We start from the raw sequence: 21,933 nt of genomic DNA on the forward strand, positions 1-21,933 counted from the left end.
TTTGTACTACCCAGACCTCACAGAGAATACAAAAAACATTTCAGATTGCTTGCTGGGACTGCTCAGACGTGGTATGGAACACTGTTCAAAGCAGAACAACTTTGCAAAGCCCCTTTTCAATTTATTTTCAATATCAGAACATCTACCTGTAAGCATTTCTGTCTTGCTGTTGGTAGCATGGATTGTCTTGCCTGTCCTGTGACTGACAGCATATGCCACACCAGATAGTGAAGATGGAGGAAATAAGAATTTCTTTATCTTCCCTCTCTTCTCCCTAAAGTTTCTTCGGGTCACAGATATATAGATACGTTTGGCTAATGTAACATTATTAGCATTTTACAGTACGGAAGAACTAGCCCTTCAACAGAGCAAAGCTGTCTCTTTGAAGTATCAGCACAAAGCAGGTATTCTGCCGTGCACAGGTAATGTTAATTGGGTGATTCAGTATGCAACTGTAGACAGCAATACTTTCTGAAGGAAGCACACCTCAAAATAAGGTCAAAGCAGTTTTTCTAGAAACCTATATCAGAAAACAAGTTATTTATAATACCACTTTTATTCCTAGAAAAGCAAATTAGTTGCATGTGTATGAAAATAGCAATAGGAACTCTATGCAACAGTTAAAATACAAATACTAGCATCATACTAATCCTTAAACTCACACACACAAGGTACAAAAAAATTTAGAAGCAAATCCATCTACCCCTCCCCTTCCTTCTGCACCTACAGAGTATGGTACCCAGTGTAACCCTACTATGCTAGGGGAGGGACTGAATAACATAGAGGGCATGCATCTCCTAAGGATCTTAGCTAGAGGAACAAATTCAACTCTACAGAGGAGTCTTATCAGCTATGTGCTATCTCAGGGAAGATTGTGCCCTAAACTTCATAGTGCACCTTCCTCTGCTGAGCCTGGTTACTGAAGCGTAGAAATATCTGTTATAAATTGGCTACATAAATGCAATGTCACATATTGCCTTTTCTAAAATTTACATTTGATTTAAATTTATATTTTCATCCATGTTCAGAGAAAGGCATTCATAATTTACAAATGTAGCCAAAAGAGATTTGAATTCAGCTGCAGATACATAAACCTTTTCTGCTAAAGTACTTACTTTGCAATTAATATTAATCTAATATTGAACTTAAGTAAAACTTTATAAAATTTAAAAATTTTTACATCCAACAGTAGAAGAGAGAAAAAAAAATGGAATAGTAGACTTTAAACCAGCTAGTTCTTCCTTAGTCATAGTATGGAATGGTATAAAACCCTAAGAAAATAAAAGATGAGAGCATACACATTCAATATTTTTTAATGGAGCACCAGATTACCTCATTTTAAGATTCAGTGAGAATACTTACAGAGTGCTGGAAGTGGCCTTTAAAAACAGGGAAAGAGATTTCTATAAGAAATGAACAGACAAGTGAGCAGTGCATTTGCCTCCTGATGCTATGGCATAAGGCATGTCTCTCAAGGCATTACTCCAAAGCACACTCAAATAGAAATTCTGACAGAAGTCCAGGTATTGGACATAAATGTTCCTAGTAAGTAGGCTGATATAGCCACTCCCTGAAACAGGTTGCATTAGGCCAACAGAATGCTATGGTTTGGGGTGGGGTGGGAGGGTCCCCACATACTGAAAAATGTGGAGGTACCACTACCAGCTATTGAATCTATTAACAGAGAATAAAGATCCACAAGATTTCAGTTGTGCTAGAGCATCTCAATCATTACATACTTAAGCTTAAAACAGCTGCATTGAAAATGAAAGTGATAGATTAAAAAGGCAAGAAGTACAGTCATGCTGGAAACCTCCTTAACAACTGTAGTTTACCTGAAAAGTTGTATGATATAAGGTGTTTAGCATTTTGTCTTTCCTGAAGTTTCCCTGTTTACAAAACAAATAACAGACTTAACAGACTTCATAAGAGTCTACGAATTTCTTATGTGGCTGACTGACAAATTAAGGCACAGAAACAGCTGATATGCCAGCAAAAAAATTATACAAATATATGGTAGCTGTCTTCACAAATTAGGAACTTCAATTCAAAATAGGTATTTGGTGACACTGTATGCTTTTGTGTAATAAGCTATTCTCACCTTCTACCACTTCTGGGTAGCAACTACAGTCATGCGTTATATGATCCATCTCATTAAAATATTTTTCCCCTTAAATTAGCTCATCATGTAATATTTTTTGTCTATTAAAAAAAAAAAAAACCACAACAAAACCTAAACACTTTTCCTAAGAAAGCAAAAAACAAAACAACCAAATAAACTAAAAACTTCAAGACTTCTCTATTTTTTGCACCTGTCATAAAGAAAATGGATAGAAAGGGTACAGGGAAACTTATTACTGAAGATGTAATTCAGCCTCAGCGTTCTGATGATCTCATAAAACTTCATGGGTCTGTCAAAAATTTTTGACTGAATTACAGGAATGTTATCAATCTCTTTGAATCCATTTTCACATATGTTATCAGTGTCTCTCTGGACATTATTCTATGTACAAAACCAAGGTAAAATTAGACTTTGATCATTTCTGCTGGGCAGAAGTTTGCTCTTATTTCTTTTGAAGTTTTGCATCGAAGAATATTGTTGCTGTCCTCTTGCATTTCTTTAACCTTCCCTGAAGAAACTTTTAAGCATTCGAAAGTCAAATAAAAATTGGACTTCTAGAAGATGATGAACAGGAAACAATTTTAGCAATTCTCTACCTTATTTTGTGTATCGGTTCCCAAGTTTTCTCCTTTTTTTTCCTAATGTTGTAAATGTAACACATTCACCTACTAAAGCAAAGCTTGCATGTACTTGCTCATTTATACTCTTTAGGTCCCAGTGCTCACACCACAAAAGAGAATGGTGACCAACTCTTATGAGCATTTCACTGGATTAATAGACATTAGGAACAATTGTATTGGGTAATAATTGATCTAACCTGTTGAACATGGGGTCATAAATTTTTATATTGGGTGTCCACGGCAAGATGCTGGCAGCATAGGGGCTGCAGGGTGTCCTCTGTGGGAAGAGATCAGGGACTTCCCCAAGCTGGACACAGACAGTTCCAGCCAGCACCAAAGGACCCATCATAGGACACAGCCGAGCTCCTCAGCCAAGTGTGTGATGCCACTCTAAAAACTTATCTAAGAAAGAGGAAAAAACACTGGGGGTGGGGTGGGGGGGCGGGGTGGGGGGGGTGTCGCAGAACAAAAAGAGTAAAAAACAGCAGAGGGAACACCATGGTCAGAGCAGGAGCAGAAGGAGGTCCTCCATGGTGAAGCAGACCTCCACACCACAGCTCACATAAGACCCATGCTGCTGCAAATGTATCTGAAGAAAGTGAAGCCCATGGAGACCCCATACTGGAGGAGAGGAAAAGTGTGAGGAGGAAGGAGAAGCAGCCAGAAACCACTGTGTAGTGACTATAACTCTCCTCACCTCCCCAACCACTCAGGGCTGGGAGAGGAATCTGGAGTGAAGAGGTGGAGTCGACCTTGGGAGAAGGGTGAGGAAAGATGCCATTTAATGTCTTTGTTTCTCAGTATCCAAATATATATTGGCAAATATTAATCTTCCCCAAGTACAGTCTTTTTTGCTCACAATAATAAACAGTAAACAATCTCCCTGCCTTTTATCTCAGCCCATGAGCTTTCTTATCCCATTTTCTCCCAATGTTGTGCTGAGGAGGGAGAGGGAGTGAGCGAGCAGCTGGGTGGGTGTTTGGCTAGTAGCCAAGGTTAGCCCATCACAACATTTATAGTGTCTTTCTGTTTTCCCTTTTTAGACTGTTAAGATCAATTAAATATTTTAATTAATTAAATAGTTACCTGCCAGCGACTAACACTTGTGGCCCATCTGAGAATCAAACATCAGACACCTATTACATTATCAAGGACACTGATGCAATTGCTATGAATAACATCAGCCATATTGAGTACACCAAAGGCCAAACACTTTGCAGCATTATAAATCATGTGACAAAAGTGTTCCTCTAATTGTCTGTTTGGCTTCCAAAGCTGCCTTGTAAATGTTAACGGGAAACTAATTTTATAAACTAAATCAGAAGAGTTTGTGTAGTGTACTTCCCAGGGGTCACTGCAAGTATATATTAAGTGCTGGCCTTCAGACAAATGTAGAAACACAATGGACAACACTACTATTTTTCTTCTTGACCTTTTAGACCATGCAGGCATTATATTGTTTCCAGTTTTTGCTGTTATATAGTTATTTGCACAGCTCCAAAATTTTTGCATAGATTGTAAGTGAACCCTTACCCAGTTGCCTACACTCAGTTCTAGTGGCGTTCAATCCCATTGCGTTGGAGACTGCCAGAAGGGAACAATGTTTTTGACCTTTCCAAGAGAGACGCTGGTCTCTTAGGACTCAGCCCTTGAAAGACTTGCAAGCACAGTCAGGTTTATGTGCATAGACATAAGTAAGCCTTTGCACTACAAGGCCTTTAGAAGCAACCAGAAAAATACTCACTGATTTTAACACAGTAGTGATTGGGGCTAAATTCACCATTCTAGTCCACAGGTTTGAATATACTCACTTTTCCTAGATGCTTATATTTAATTCCTCTGCCTGTTCAGGATATGTTTTTCTGATTCCATTATGGCTCCTTTTTACCACTTAAGTTTTACCTGGTTGGTCCCCTATCTTTGCTACCTGAAGGAGGAGGAGAGGAAGGAGAAAGGAGACCTGCACTGTTTGCGCTGTTGCTAGCTAGCATTTCTATGCCGTGTCCACTTATGATGTGAAGCTGTTTGCCCTTTATTTCTGTTTCCTTCACATCATTTTTTAACTATTCTTTTCACATTAACTTACAGTGAAAAGTCAGAGGGAAAAGTTAATTACCATTTGCATTTCCTCAGAACAGAACATAAACATGGCCAAACCAGATCTCACATAAGCTTAGTCCACTCCAACATTGCCTGTAAATCACCAGTAACAGACGTTTGGAGAAAAAGTAGGATTCAGCAAAAAGCCTGACACTTCTCCCTAAAGCTCCCCCCACTCAAGCCCCAGGAATTAGGACATTAAGAATCTGAGAAATAGAGATGACATCTGAAACTGCGGTTAGGTACCAGCCAATGGTTTCATTTCTCTGTGAACAATAAGTCGCAGAGCAGCAGTGGCAGAGGGCAGTTATGCATCTAACACAAGAAACAATGTTGGTGCATGCCTGGGAGTCCTTTTCTCAGTCTTTGTTATATATTCATACCATGCCTCACACGTAATATCCCTTTCAGACATATTTATTCTCATATCAACATGCAGTGTTGTTTATAGAACTCTCCATGCTCTTTTTAAAGGAAAACCAGTACTGGGAACAAATGAAGGTTGGTATGTGAATTTAGCTGTCAAAATGCAGTTCACTTTCACAGAAAACAGCTATTCACAACCTGCTCCTCATCACCGCTGGCCAAATCCCCTTTGGGACCATGTCCTCCTTCATATATCAGAATAAATACAAGCAAAATTTAGTCATTTGAAAATCAAAACAAAGAAGCTTGGTCCCACTTAACTGCTGCTAAGGTATTTTCACTGATACTACTATTTAAACATTACTGCTAAAAACTGCAAGGAATGTGATTTTATCTGTTAAGAAAACATTTTAAGACTGTAATAAAGTACTTATAAGCCTAATATAAAAGGTGGAAGAAACATAGTTTATTTTCTTACTTCAAATGGGAGCTCTGCTATTTCCATATTTCCAGACAAATCCAGTTTTTCCAAGTTTTCACAGTCACCCAGTTCTGGAGGGACCGACTTCAAATTATTGAAACTGACATTGAGCACTTTGAGGTTTTTTAAGCAGCCTGTGAGAGAAAGATAATTAAAATCAAAAGAGACAGAGGTAAAGTAAAAATAAAAGGCATAGCCAGTTTACCAAAGAAAAAGCTCCTTAAAAAAAAAGTGCTGATGAATAAAAGATTAATAAATATTTTCAGCAGCGGTCACTAATGGGTGGGTGGGGGGCAGGCAACAATGTTGTGTTGCATTCATGCGGACTTCCCTTAATCAGCAAGGATTTGGGTGAGAATTTGAAAGGAAGCGGCAAAGACTTGCAAAGATCTTGATTCTACCAGGGATGAGATACTTACTGATCTTATCTGAAACTACAGAAGCTGGCTCTTGGTTTGGCCACTTTAGAAAACTTGCCTGCTAACTGAAAAGTATCTTACTATTTTTTATGGAACCTCTTAATTGGGAACAATCAATCCTACTAAAATTACTACATCAAGAATTCTGTATTTTTTATCCAGCGTTTCATACTTTTGATTATAAAAGATAATGGACAAGTGTGTTTGTTTCACTGTTTTCTTCATTGCAATTTATCATCCTTGTCAGCTTAATTCAGACCATTACAATATTCTAGGCTACGTTTAGTCACATATACTTTCTGTTTCTTTAATTAATAGCATTACATATTCTCCAGTAAAAACAGGTTTAGAAACATCATTAAAAAGCAAAATGTATTATACTGAAAAAATGCAAATTATACCGTGACATAGTCAAAAGGGAAGGAAGTAAAGAAGTTGAATGTATCAAATAGCTGATGTGTTAGCAACAGGATCCTTAAATACATACATAACAAAATGAGAACATTCAACAGACAGCTGTGTTATTGATTACACAAATGATCATAGAATCACAGAATCATTAAATGGTTTCAGTTGGAGGGGACCTTCAAAGACCTTCTAGTCCAAAGTCCAGTCCAAACTGACTTTGAACACTTCTCCCATGATGAGGCATCCACATCTTCTCTAGGAAACCTATCCCAGTGTCTCACCACCCTCATTGTAAAAAAATTCTTTCTCACAGCCAATCTAAATCTGCCCTCTTTCAGCTTAAAACCATTCTCCCTTGTCCTGTAACTACAGGCCCAGGTAAAAAGTCTTTCTCCATCTTTCTCATAAGCCTGCTTTATATATTGAAAAGCTGCAATAAGGTCTCCATGGAGCCTTCTCCAGGCTGAAAAAACCCAACTTTCTCAGTCTTTCTTCACAGGAGAGGTGCTCCAGCCCCCTGACCATTTTCATGTCCCTCCTCTGGTCCCACTCTAACAGGTCATGTCTTTCTTGCACTGGGAACTCCAGAACTGGATGCAGCACTCCAAATTGGGTCTCACAAATGTGCAGTATAAGGGGAAAATCACTTTCTTTGATCTGCTGACCATGCTTCTTTTAATGCAACCAAGGACATAGTTGGTTTTCAGGGCTGCAAGCACACAGTGCCAATTCATGTGCAATTTCTCATCCACCAGTATCCCCAAGTCCTTCCTTTTGGGGCTGATCTCAATCCTTTCATTGCCCAGCCTGTATTGGTATTGGAAATTGCCTCAGCCCAGATGCAGGATCTTGCGTTTAGCCTTGGTGAACCTCAAGAGGTTCACATGAACCTACTCCTCAAGCCAAAGTCCCTTGGCGTATCAACTGTGCCACTTAGCTTTGTATCATTTGCAATATTCCCCTCTTCAGTGATATTCCTGTGATATCGCCTCTAACTAGTGACAAAGTACAGCATTCACAAGCAAAAGCAGCAGTAAGAAACTTACATGCAATTCACCAGTTGAAATCAGGAGATAACATCTTCTGTTGGCAAACTAGTACAAGACGTACACGAGAGTCACAATTTCATATTATGTCAGTCTTCTATTTATAAACAAATTTTTAAAAATAATCTGGTGTTTCATGAGATTTGGATGACACTGGAAAGAATCTCCCTACGGTACATCTCAAGCACTCAAAACTGTCATAACAGTGAGCTTATCCTTATGGTACTAATGCTTACTTAAACTCTCTCTAAAGCAAAAGTTATTTTAGAGCTGATCACCTTCTGCAATGTGTGGAAAACCATACCAGAGGCCAGATGGTGCTTCCACAGGCAACGACAGAGAAGAAACATAAGGAATTGAAAGCTGCACATTTTTTTTCCCTGAGAAATTGCTGTTTTCAAAGGGAGAGGCATGCAGTTTGATGGCTAATACTAGCAGCCACCAAATCACACAACATTTTACATAAACCCCAGAGTCTTTCTTAGACACAACATTGTCTTCAAATGACAACTGGGCTATGCATATTTTTTCTTACAGGTGGCAGACAAGCCGTATATGGTAAGAACTCTGTTATATTAATTTCTACAGGTTGCAACAGAGAAAAATACAGGAGCTTCCACTCAGCTTCCTCCCAGTTTTAGCTCTGCCAGAAATAGACACTGAACTAGTATTTCAAAATTCAGCTGTCCTTTTAGGAAGGTAACGTGTCTTTCCTATTTGCTATGAAGTGCTGTTTTAGTTAAAAGAGCAGAAGCAATTTTTTCTGCAAGACTACAACAGGTATTGTTATGGCAGTGCATTAGTGTCCCACAAGGGTCATTGGGGCTGGTACAAGAGTGTAGCAGAAGCACCTTAATGGTGTAAACATGTGAAGTGCCTTATTTCCAGACTTTTAAGCACATGGAAGTAATAGAAGTTTAGCCTATCCATGATGAAGCCTCACCAGGTTTAGTATCACGATGTAGACAAATGAAGGTATTATATCACATGCTAAGTGGCATATACAACCACTGCATTGCAACAAAATAATCACTGAAGCAGAAATGCCATAAAATGGAGCACTAGAGAATCGCAAATAAATTCCTCATCCCATTAATCCCTCAGTGAAGGAGAGTAAATCCCACTGGAATGAAAAAGGAACTACTTACTTATTAACACCGAGAGGTTTTGTCTTTTCTTTTAGCGCTGGGATATTGTACTGGGCTTGTCTGGAATGGAGTTAATTTTCTTCATTGCAGCCCTGTCTGTGTTTCGGATTTGTGACCAAAGAGTGGTGATAACACACCAACATTTTCACTATTGTTGAACAGTGCTTACACAGCATGAAAGTTTTCTCTTTCTCACTCTGCTGGCCCAGTGAGTCAGCTAGGGGTGGGTAAGAGTCTGGGAGGGGAGAAGTCCAAGACACTGGACCCCCATTGGCCATACTACAGCATATAACATCACATTCAGCAGTGAAATCTGGGGGTGGAGAAGGAACGTGGGGAGAAGTTTTCCAAGGTGGCTATTGCTCAGGGACTGGTTAGGCATTGGTGAGCTGGTGGTGAGTGATACTTTTTCATCACTTGTATGTTTGCTTGTTTGTTTTTCTTCACCTATTAAATTGTCTTCATCCTGATGCACAAGTTTTCTCACTTTTGACTGACCAAGCAGATGTGGGAGGCTGAGCAAGCTGTGTGAGGCTTAGCTGCCTGTGATTGTTAACCCACAACAGAGGTATATGCTAACTTTCAGCCACCGAAATTTCTACTTCTTAATTCCATTAGTAGCTGGAGAACAAGTCACCTAGCACCACCAGCCTCCTAGTCATCGTCTTCTCTGACTCTGTTGCGGTGATGTACCTCTGGTGCATAACTAGGAGACACTGAGTAGAATTGCTTACAAAAAAAAAAAAAAAAAAACACAACAACCAAAAAAAAACCCACAAACATCTAACTACCTTTCAGGGCAGAGTGACAGAGACAAGCATCGCTTCCCTTTCTGAATTTCTTGCCTTCTGAAACCATGAGTTTTCAAGCTTGTTTCTCCTTTCACAGTTTTTAATATGTATGTCAATGTTCACAATAGTTTGTCCCAGCTTGCAGGTGTAAGGAAGTGAGTAAATAGAAGATGCATCACATTTTTTCTGGTCATATATAATGTCTTTCTAATCTGACAGAAGTGCACTACAGAATCTACAGGCAATTGCCAGTAATTGCTGTAGCTAACGTTATGAAAATTACTGGAAAAAACCACGAGTCTTACAACTGAATTTAATTCTGATAACAAACTCAGTACATCATAGCTAAGTGGGATACAATTCACTGAGATCTGCCTGCAGGGAGCAATCTCTCGCAATTCTGTGTTACAGCTGTTTTTTCACCTCTAGGCTCTCCAGTGGCTTAAGTTATGCCACCTGACAGCTGAGCAGTAGCCAAGTATTAACCCTTCTTCTAGGACCATAAGACATACATAGCACTCACCGGGACCTCCTGGATAAAATCCTTACACCATCACTTCATATAATCTCATTTTTTTATTTATTTCATTCCTTATTAAAAGTAGTTTGGTTTTTTACATCCACTGTACTTACAGAAAAACAAAGTTAGAGAGTTTCATCTTTTCCATGATTTGGAATGGTTTTCAGATTGCCAGTCTGAATTTATTTGTAGACGTTTTATAAACATTAATTCTTTTGCCAATTTTATCTTTAAATAGCTCTTTTCCTTCCCTGATGTTTACTTCTGTGATGTTTTCACAGGTAGCAGACATATCAGAAATTATTTTACTAAGCCAGTTTTTCTAATCTCCTCTCACAAAATAAAAATTCCTCTCCTCAAATAGTCCTAATAGACTTCTTTTGTGTCTGTTCCCATCTGAAATAACTTTTCTTGAATTTGGATGACCACAACTTTATGTATGTATCACACTAGACTGTCTTTCTGTGAATGTTAGATTAGGGATTTTATTTCTTCAGTTACTTGTATTTAATGAGCTCATGACTTCCTGCACAAATTATTAACTGCTGTGTACATGACCTTGAACTCTGTAATCATTAATTTAATCTCCCTGCTTTCTTGGAAGCCCATCTGCTCATCCAGGCTTTCATATTTCCTTCTGTTTGTGCAATGTCAATAACACCCAAACTGTGTCCGCAGAAAAATTCAGTAGCCTAGTTCCTCAAAGTTTCTTAATTAAGAAATAAATTCAAAACTGATCCTTGAGAAACTCCACCAGTGATCTTCTTCCTGATCGATAGCTTGTCTTTCCAAATGAGTGCCTTGTGGCCTCTGCTTTAGCAAGTCTTTTGCTCATTTTCACAATGTTGTATCAAAATCCATTTTATTAGATCAAACATTCATTTTCCATAGTTCATTGTATCAAGTACTTTATGGAACATCAGATAGACAAGACATACTACTTAAAGATCAACCATCTTCTCAAAAGAAAGACTGAAACCAAATCAGTTGAGCACAACTTGCTTTTCCTTTATAAATTTTTAATTTCAACCTAGTTTCCATTCAGGTCCACATCTGTAATTACTCCCTCCTCTAAAAAAACTGTTTAAAGTCTTACAAGCAACAATCTTCACAGGGATAGAATTAGGTTATATGAGTTGCCTGAACAGTAATCTAGGTTACAGACTGAGACCTTTTCCTTTCTCAGAAAAAAGGAGTAAGATTGTCACTCTTCTTTTCCCCTAAATCTGTTAAACAAGACTGCTAGGCTACTTTTGTGAGAGAAGGAGCACATATATATGACTATAAGACAAGATTCATCACAATTCAAAATTCCCAAATCTAGATATCTTGGCTGAAGGAATGCAAACTTGGGGAGCAATGAATCCCTAAATTACCTTCAAAAGTCATAAGCATTGTCAGAAAAATTCCAGCCATTCTCATCCACGTTTGGGGTTCATTGCAGTAACAGCTGGAGGATTAGGAGGGAGTGAGAGGGACAGTAAGGCAGTATGAACGACTTTCACTACCATGTAATCTGTATTTAGGAGCTTATTTATACCTTCTTAGTGCAGTTCTCCAGTCTCTTAGGTGTGGTGCCTAGCCACCCCCAGGCTATATATAAGCATACAATGCAACCATTGAGGCAAGCTTAGGAGGGGACAGAAGGGGTGACACCCCTTTCACATAGGCACAAATGTAGGGCAGGATTAGACTGTCATACCTGCCACACATATATTCAAATAATACTCAAGCACAACTTTTCAAATAAAAGTAGTAATAATAAGATCACTGCTGCTATAATGCTGTTGTTAGCTATGCTTAATGACATTGAATTTTCACTTCTGTAAGAAATGCAAATTAGGGAGTTAAACAGCTAACATCTCTGTGTTTTCCAAGAGAGGCAGTAAAAGCGTAATGAAATCCATGTCTTCCCTGGCAATTTCACCATTAAGAATATTTTATTTTTAAATTGGAGCTGCAATGTTATAGTTGTTGCCTAACATAGCGTTTATTCCCAGGTTAAATTTTTATTTCATTATTTTAAAAAATTAAACCAGTAATTAAACACTATAATTTTGGATGGACAGTGCAGCACAGTAATAACAGTAATGCAACTTGACCATTTTAAAAAGCCTACATTAGTGTTCTCAATACGGTGTCAGAGACAAAGTACAGATGAGGTTACAGAGAGTCTTTATTACTTAAGGATCCTATTCAATGCAAACACAAGTCCACTTGTATAAACTGGAGTAAAACACAAAGCAATTTTTTGCATTGATCTGCAGTGATCTGATAGCAGCTTTCTATGGGCCAAGACAAATAGTCTCCTATTTCCAGTCTTCTCTGTGGAATCGGTGACATTGCCTTTGATTTATCTGAAAGGAGATATTGATGTTCAAGCTTACAGGTAACAGTTAAAACACCAATTTATTCTTTTTTTACTTTTGCTCAAAACATCCAAGCAAAGTAGGGATGAAGACTTCCTGAAATCCTTTTGCATAATAAAATTGTAAAACCTCTTTTTGGCACTAAGACTTATAAAAGCTATAGCACTGTAACAGATTGACCATGGGCTAGTAGAATTTCACTCTTTAACCAACCTTCATGTGTTCAATTAAAAATATTTAAACATGCTGAGAGAAATTGCAAGTCACTAATACAAACAAAAATAAAAAGGATAAATTTGGGGAATTTGATCTGTGCGCAGAGGAGTATTAGTACAATGTAAGGGCCAGGGGAGGAAGAAGGTTTTCTTGTAGGAAAATAGAGGTGGAAAAACATGAAGTTCTTGTGGACTGAATGGTAGAGAGAGATAGCTTTGGGGAAAAAATATAGGGTGAGGGTCTACTGAAAAGTCTAAAAAGAAAATTAATTACAACAAAAATGCAGTGAGCTGAATTGAAGATACTTTGGTAATCAGAAATTCTATAGAAAAGTATGTGACTTCCTGTTTTCATGTGAGCAGTTAAGCTGAAACATGGACTCTTATCTCCCTGGAGATCCCCAGAAAAGAGGATAACTCCCAAGGGCAAAGCAGAGTATTATACACTCAGTCTCCAGGATGGGAAAAGCTTCCCCAGCATCAGAAACAAACAGGAAGTAAAATGTTTGGGAGGGTAGAACAATACATCTTTATCACCTTGGAAACAGAAAAAGCTTCTTCTTGGATAAAACTTTTCCATCATAACCAAAATGGTGTGCACAGCCTCCAACATTCCCACTAAGACCCAAATGAATACTGAGAAATAAATCAGTTTGCTAATACCAACCTGCTCTGTGTAGGAACGTGTCCTAACATTGTTATACATAATATAGTTACATAAAGCAATATGACAAAGTCAATTGATAGGAATATTTTGGCAAAAATAATTAATGTAATGAATAGTTTCCACGGCAGTCTGATCTCAGCACCCAATGGCACTATTTAAAATCCATTCAAGAAATTTAGCTTAATAAAGTATTGGCCTTTGCAAGATCCAGTGATGTCAAAATTTTTAAAGCAGTATGTTTCTATTACATTTTAGTACAATATTCCCATTTTTGATAGCTTAAGCAGATGAATAAATAAGATTGTTTCCTCTCTAGTTAGTTCAATTAAAAGAACAATTTTGTACTTTTGTGATGTACTAGCCAATGGTTAAATTTTGAGGAGCTTACTAGCTGTTCAAATAGGAGCAAGCCATCACTGCCTTAAAGCAGCTGTCATCCTCCTAAAAAGAGTCAACTTGAGACTGAGGGTTTTAATACTTTCCCTTCAAATGGGAAATATAAAGAAAATTTTCCTCAGTTGTATACAAGACTGAGCTGTTGGACCTGTAATATTCAATAATGAATAAATGCCAAGTGTAAAAGATGAATCTGCAGCTTTTCAGAAGTAGACTGCATTTAAACTGAGAATACGTATTTTCTTCTTGGAAACTCACACATCAGCACACTAGGAATCTATTAATAGAAAAAGCTATTTTAGGTACCTAGAAATCATTAAAACTGTATTACTCACGGTTTTCCCCTCTGAGTTTTAGGAAATTGGATTAATGGCATGCACAAATGAAATTCTATACTGTAAGATAGGGAGGAGACCAAAACAATTACTGTGATTTCTCATTAAAATATGTCTCAAAAGCACAGTTATTTTTCCTCTGAAATATCTGGCATATCAAAAATGTGAGAGAACATAAATGAACAAATATTTTATTAACAGCTCTTTGAAATGTTTCATGAGTAATTTCTGGGACAAAAAATCCTGATACACCCTCACTATCCCATCCCAGCACAAAAGCTTTGGGATCATGTGAAAATGCAGTTCACTACTTTCTCTGTGAATGTGGGAACACATTCTACTGAATGTTTTTGAGTACAGCAACCACTAATGTACTAGTATTAACTGATATTCAGCAGATGCACTGCAGCCATGCAGTCAGAGCCAGAACTGCAAACTCACCTAGAAATGATTGCCAAAGAAAATCCCCCAGCTACCCCCATGTTCATTTTTTCTGTTATTCCCCGGAAAACCAGACCTGACAACTTTGAGACAAGCAACTACTCCATTTTACAGTTTTCTCCATTTCTGTTTACTTGCTTCCCATGGAAATATTTGCTATTCCACAAAGAGAATCAAATCAAAAGTATTCTTGTCTGATTTCCGACCCAAATTTGGTCTGTTCAAGTGCATAGATGATTATAGCTAAGAGTATGATTTGAAATATCTGAGAATGGATTCAAGTCTTTCTTTCTGATTCAGAGTAGAACATTCCCTTCTAAATCAAGTAAAACAGGAACACGAACTTCAGTTCCTGCAGGTATTTTAGTCCAAAGACTGCTATGCAGTGATACATTTTTTACTGTAAATATTCTTAGCATCTCCTGTTCTCTCACACCTTTAAGGCCCTCTTGTGAAAATCAAAAGTAGACCAAACATGGCTTACCAGTATAGTTTCTGCTGGATGATTTGTTGCTCTAAACTTGGCTTCAATTCTGTCTGAAGATTAAAGACTCAACAGCATGCATGTCACTGCCAAATTTAACCATCTGTCATTACTCTCAAGTATGTTTTAGCTGTGATATTTACCTACTTGCTGCTGTTTTGTAAACAGAACACAAGATGATGAATGCATTAGCACTTAACCTTTCCAGAGACCTTACCTTCTGATTTAGCACCCAGTCCTCACTCCTTGCTTAGAGCTCCCAAACCAAATCCACATTGATTATTTTCCCTGTGATAATTTAGCAGCTAGGTAAATAAAGTATGAAAGGTTTCATTTTGAAGCAGCATCCAAAAACTTCAAAATATCCAAGACTTTTCATAATAATGTCTTATTAAAATAATGAACATTTAAAATACATAGTAGTGTTTGTCTGTATGCACGTATAGTACATGAAATAAAAATACAGCTATTTGCAAGCATGCCACCTTACATGTCCACAAAGAGAGCATTATACAAATTGAGATAAAAACTCCTCTGTAATTTATGCCATAACAACAAGGGTATCTCCACTGTATTACTAATAGGTGGTCTATCAACACAGGACATTCACTAAGACTGAAAATCATTAGGCAGTTTTGGCAAAAAAAATGTGGAACTCTTCAGTTGCACAGTCCTAGATGGGCTTTTTTGTATTGTTTCTTTTTAAACTACATTGGTAAATCTGTGTCTTTGTCTGGATAGGCTAGAATTGCTGCTGTGATGTAGAATTATTTTATGAGTAACATCTATGGCTAACCAGATTTGTTAATTTGGTTATGCAGTGTCTCAAAAGGAAAGGTTCAAAAACAGGTTTCTCCAGGCGAGTTGTTTAGTACAATCATGCCCACTCTCATATAATGAATCCTGACAAAAAATTCTGAACAAGAGTTCACTGTTAAGAGAAGGATGGTGAGTGCTGTAACTTTATGTCTGAGGCAGGACTTACAACAAAAGGTTTCCTAACATTCACTGGGCCTTCCAGTTAAACATTTACATAATAAAAGTGCAACAAAAGCATTAAAAGGAAGAAAGCAACACCTTCAATATAAGCTAGAGGGATGAACATATATAGGAGGGAAAGTGAATAAATGGGAGTAACGTGAAAGCTACTGATAAGCAGAAATCATCATTTAAATGTGATTGAAAGAACAGTTATTGCTTCTAGAAGCATTTGAAATTTTCTTCCCAGTTTCCCTAAAAAGGGTCTTATGCAGCCTCTACATTACCTTCCACAAAGAATTGGTTATGATAGAATGATGGAAATTTTATTCTGGAAACAGACTTTACTACCATTCATAATCACTTTCTCTTGGGGATTATTTTCTTTAACCATGCACAATATTGCAAGAAGAAAGAAAAAACTTTCTTAGCCTTTACCTGCCTCAACTGTCAAGCAGTGACCCTTTAAAATCTTATGTTTAGTGGTTTAGGGTAGCCTCTGGAAAGAAATTATGTCCTTTCCCCTTTCTTCAAGACCAACTAGTGGAAGGTGTTTGTCCATTAAACTCACTGACCCATCGGAGTTCCACGGTCAAAGTGCTAACAAAACAGTTAGTTTATTTTATGTCTGTTATCTCCTGCTTGTGTCTTGTTTATGATTTGTTAGTGTATTTAGCTGCTAGGTTGAAACTACGAAATATATCTCTATGTCAGTGGGAAATTTTCTGTGTAAAATGTTAGTAAATAAATCAAAAGCATGAGTGTTACTCTATTAATAGAGTAGAAAAAGAGTAGAAAAGTATAGAAGAGTCTAGCGCTGATTTCTGTGTTTTAGGGTGGTCTCTCCTTGTCTTTCTTACTTAAACCTCTGATAACTATGGAGGTGGAGGTTTTAGTTTTTATCTTATTTTTTTAAGTTGTTAGCTCTTAGCATATATACGGAATACCAATCATGGGGAAAGTTTAGGACTGTTGCATTTAAAAACAAGGGCTGATGTATTAGTACCACTGGGTGCATGGACTTGACTATGGGGATCTCATAGCAGACCCGGTTTCCTCAGCTTTCAAAGATACCACTGGCTACAGCAACACTCTTCCTTGTAAGACCAGTAAATCCCTCTCAAACCGTTACAGTCTTTCAAACAAGCTTTTAATATTGTACGATCAGAAAACACAGGAGAACCAAACACTAGAAGTCTTATTATGTAGCTTAAAATAACAAAGACCGAAGTATGTATGCATTGAGAATGTGTTTCTCCAAAAACCCTGATGACATGATGGATATACCACTTTATTAAATGGGGATCATTACTGAACTCACTACAAAATTCAAAAGGTGGGGTTTATGCAACATTATATTTTTGATTCCTTTTTATCACAATCTTATGTTTCAATTAATCTTGTTTGAGGTTTATAATTCTGTAATACTTCTGTGTTTCTTAACCTGTAAGGAACATAACACACCACCTGTTCTCAGAAAGAACTTTTGATCTACTTCAACACAAATAACTGCCTTATAGTACTTACAGTCAGATAACAAAAGTGTCAGATTTTTCCCATGTGTAAGCCATACTATACACATGGTATTGCATACAACTAAGCAAGTATAATTACAGCCAAAGAGCTGTAAAAATTTAGAAGGGACTGTTCACTGGAAACAAGCAAGAAGACAATTATCATTAATTTGATAAGGATATCCACGGATGTTCATTTCCCTGTAATACAGCAAAATGGCATAAGCATAAACAGCTGAATATCTTGAAACCACTTACCAATTTCCACTGGGAGGTGGTTGATTTGATTTTTTGACAGCTCCAGTACTCTCAAATCTTGAAATAATGCAATGTAGGCTGGAATGGTTTGTATCAATGTACTGTACACGTGCCATTCTTTCAGATAGATCTGTTCTTTCAGAGAATCTGGGAATTCCTGTAAATGAAATAAGAACAGGTAAATAGAGAGCATAAAGTTAGAATTTTGTTCTACCATGCAGGGGGGAAAAATTTCACAGCCAAATCTCCACACTTTGCCTTAACTATCTTGATATAGAACAGCAATTTGCCAAACTCTCATAGGAGCTCTTTGCTTTTGAAAAGCATTACAGCTGTCACTACATATTCATTTTTTACCTGCTAATGCAATCATTTTGCTCTAAAACTGACACCTATCTGAAGCAGTCAACTCGTTTCATGTCTCCCATACTATCTCCTTTCTTCAGCTGGAGGATTTTTTTAAAAACACATTTCAGTTCACACATCAAGACGCAGTAAAATGCAACATGGAAGAGAAGAATGAGTGTGTGGAGAACATCTAAACAGAATTTGCCAAAAAAAAAAAAAAAAAAAAAAGTGTCACTACATTCTTAATACCTGCCAATGTTTCAAAATTTGTTTACCAGTTTACCAAGATAGAGCACAGTCCAAGGAACAGAAACATTTCAAATAGGTTACACACAACTTTTGAAAACCTTTTTTCAAATAAGAGACTTAACTTCCTAAGTTATTTCAACAATGTTTTAAAATTTTTACTAGATTTCTTTAGGTAGAATAGAAATATTCAATTTTTAAATCTGTCCACAATCACAATTCATTCTTGTTTAGACATGTAGAATCTTCTTCTTTTTAAGAATTCCAGTATTGTTCCATATACACAGCAAATAAATTTGCTTCTGAGTAATTTTCAGACTATTCTATTTGTCCAAAATTTCCAATGTATAAAAGTTACTGAAACTAAAAGTTTTAAAGCCTTTAATCCTTCCAATTTTTTTAATTAATTGATATTCAGTTCAGATGTACACATCTTTGTTTCAGTTATGTCATAAAATTTCTGGAACTTGAAACAGACAAAAATCAATTCATAAAGTTGAAGGTAAGATCATTTAAATTCCACTTTCTAATGCAGCACCATAATTTACCAGGTTGTCCTGGATTTTATAACACTGTCCACTGGTAACATCTAAAATAAATAATCTGTATGAGGTCCTATCACTAACTTTGCTCTTTAAAAAGTCACATAAGAGTTTCAGCCTGCAATTCCTTTATAACTTCCAAATTTGTTTCCTGTGCATGAAGAATACAACACAATAGGAATTACTGGTTTTTATCAGAGGACATTACCCCACTTTTTTTTTTTTCTAGATTTTATAGATCCCCTAAGACATTGACAAGAGTGATGCATTTTGGTTGTTTTTTATTAATTCTGAACTTCTTAACTAGGAATAGTACTACTTAACTCCTAGCTAAACTAAAACATCTAACTGTAATTATAAATATACTGGACTGTTGATTATAAGGTGTCCTTTGGTTGTGGCTGGCTCTAATTTCAGTCCTTTTCAAATTTAATCATGCAGACATTTCTGCCTTGCTACCTGCCTTTCCATATTTAATACAGATTGTTTCATTTCTTGTTTCATTTTCTCACTAGGTGTATATCTCATTGTGATCCATCTTACATATTTGTCAAATTATGGCAGTTAAAAAATAAAATGCCTGAAATGCCTCAGGGCTGGTAATGAGAAATCTCTGCAACTTTCTGGAGTGGGTTTCCACTCCTCCACCTTCAGTGTTGCACATTGTTCTGCAGCAAATAAAAGAATAAATGTCAACTGCAAATTCAATTAGTGTTGTCTTTCCTACCTGTACAGAATTGAAAATGCAGCTCATAGGGGATAGCGTGTAGCTCTAGTGTCATGGATGCCATTGTAGGGAAGAACCCCAATTCACAGAGAAAGCACATGCAGGGTAGGCATACTGGATTGAAAAAGATGTCTCAGTAACAGATAACATTTGCTACTCTCTTTCTCCACAGTCCAGGTCTGTCTTTGTCTTTCTACTGACCTACTGGTTTTCTGTACCTTGTCACAACAGACCATCTCCAGCTCCTTACTGGCACATACAGCAGGGAACAAAAGGGAACGCTTACTCCTGTGAAGCCAACAGAATTGCTGTTCTCCCAGACTGAAGGGAATATCCCACAGACTTCTCCTTGATACACTAAAAACAGTGCAGCACACAAAGCACTCTCTCAGATTAAGAGCAAACTCCTTCATTGTTTTAGAAAAATTAAACCAAAACATTTTTTTAAATTTTTCTTATTAATAAAAATTTTTTTTAATTAATCTTTACTTCTGTATTGAGGGTATGTGCAGTAACTGAAATAAAATCAGGCATAACTTCAAAAGAATGGAAGGAGGTTCCATTCTTCTACCAATTGCCCTGACTTACTTTTTTTTTCTTGATATTATTTCTTTAAATTGTATAATCGTATTTACAATTTGCAAATGTAAGCTTACAAATACTTTGCTATAATATGGGGGTTTTAGCATTCTCCTCCTAACAATATATTTTGTGTTACTGAAACATAAACTGATGTGATATTTTACTTCATTTACAAACTAGATAGGGATGGGAACTGAAATTTGCACAAGCCTTACATTTTCTTTACTCTCTGATTCCCTTGTGTTCTTTTGTAATCTTCTGCTGCCATGCTAAAGCTGGCAGCCTGCTGATAAATTGCTCCATGAAGACTGACACTTGGAGGATAGCCAGTTTTTTGCCTTTAACAGCAAAACAATACCTCAAACTCCTTTGAATTTTGGGAGAGGGGAAAAAAACAACTATTGAAAAGAAATAAATAGCAAACCTATAAACATTGCTGATTATGTTATTTCTAACCAGGAGAAAATTTACCTGCTAGATATGAGCCTGAACTAAAATGGTGGTCAAAGTTCTGAGAAGTTTCAATGTAATTTCTTTTCTATCTCTGTAGTTTTATCTGTCATGGGCCAAATCAACTCCTTGGATCCAAATCTCCCTATCTTTGAGAAAGTTAGGAGTTAGTTCCAAAACTAATATGTCTCAGGGACACCTTTATTACCTGGCTGGGTCGGTTGTTTTACACGTCAGAGGAAAAAAGACCTCTAGAAGTTAAACAAGCACAAGAGACATTTTCTCTGTCCATTCAATGCAGCAATTCTACTTGACCCTTTGCGCCAAATAAATACCTCACTGCTCTAACAGCTGGGAATAACAAATGGAAATTCTCTGTTCTCTGTGAAAATACACACTAAGTTAGATGATAAAACTGTGAGAATAAATACCAAGGTATTAATTAATTTGCTGCCTTTTTCTGTGAAAAAATGATATGCAAGGTCATGATTTACAAGTAAAGGATTTTACCATCACTCATTCATTTACTTGTCATGCACATTTAACACTGAACTTGTTTAAAGTACATATGCATCCAGATCCTCTGCTTAGGTAAAGCAGCACAGCCAAGAACAGTCCTGCTCCACATTTGATGAATATCATCACCTTTCCTTTCCCAATATTGATGTCACAAATTCAAAAATTTGTTTTTCCTGAATATTTTTTGAAAATCATTTGAAATTCACTGACCCACTGGAGAATCAACATTCATTAGTCAGGAGCAGAAAGTAAACACTCAGAGGGGAAAAACAGTTAAAGTGAAGTCACTGAAAAAATTATATGAATATTCATGGAATTATTTTGCCATAGTTTTCATTCTGCTCTAGTAGCAGTGCTATTTCTCTGAAGAACTAATTTAATCCTGTAGATACATGTCTACATGTACAAAGGATCTCAGTGAAGGGTTTCATCAACTCTTCATCATTCTCTCCTAGGCGACTGATTCAAACAGACAATTCAAGAGTTCAGAGTCCTTACACAGCAACTTTTTGTGGTGGGTTTGCCTGGAAAACTCTCAGATAAATAACAAGTTTTTCTGAAACATACCTTCGGAACCTCAGATTACTTGTGGCACAGTACACCATACTCATGCTGTCAATCCCATGGGTTTTGCAAACACCAGAGGATTTAAAAGACTCACTCATGGGGCAATACAACTGGATTCTGCCTAATTTTTTACAAAGAGAAGTGAAAAGCCTGCCTGATTTCATTTACATCAGGTTATAAGACTGGTTCCTTTGTGGTTATAAGACCTTTTCTTTCCTAATTCGTTACTGTTCCCAGCTGGCAGAAATGCCAGTGATAACAGACACAAGTTGTA

General features: G+C 37.0%; 1 protein-coding gene across 1 annotated transcript in view; it reads right to left on the minus strand.

The window, feature by feature from the left end:
* Positions 1-21,933, minus strand: part of LRRC2 (leucine rich repeat containing 2) — a 52,244-nt gene that overhangs the window by 16,931 nt on the left and 13,380 nt on the right. Inside the window, exons 3-4 of the mRNA XM_037374220.1 lie at positions 17,679-17,835; positions 5,687-5,823 (exon numbers count right to left, since the gene is read on the minus strand). Of these exons, the coding sequence (XP_037230117.1) occupies positions 5,687-5,823; positions 17,679-17,835 (294 nt within the window). The remainder of the gene's footprint in view (positions 1-5,686; positions 5,824-17,678; positions 17,836-21,933) is intronic.

Source organism: Falco rusticolus, chromosome Z, assembly GCF_015220075.1.
Source record: "Falco rusticolus isolate bFalRus1 chromosome Z, bFalRus1.pri, whole genome shotgun sequence".
In the NCBI taxonomy this organism is placed as follows: domain Eukaryota; kingdom Metazoa; phylum Chordata; class Aves; order Falconiformes; family Falconidae; genus Falco; species Falco rusticolus.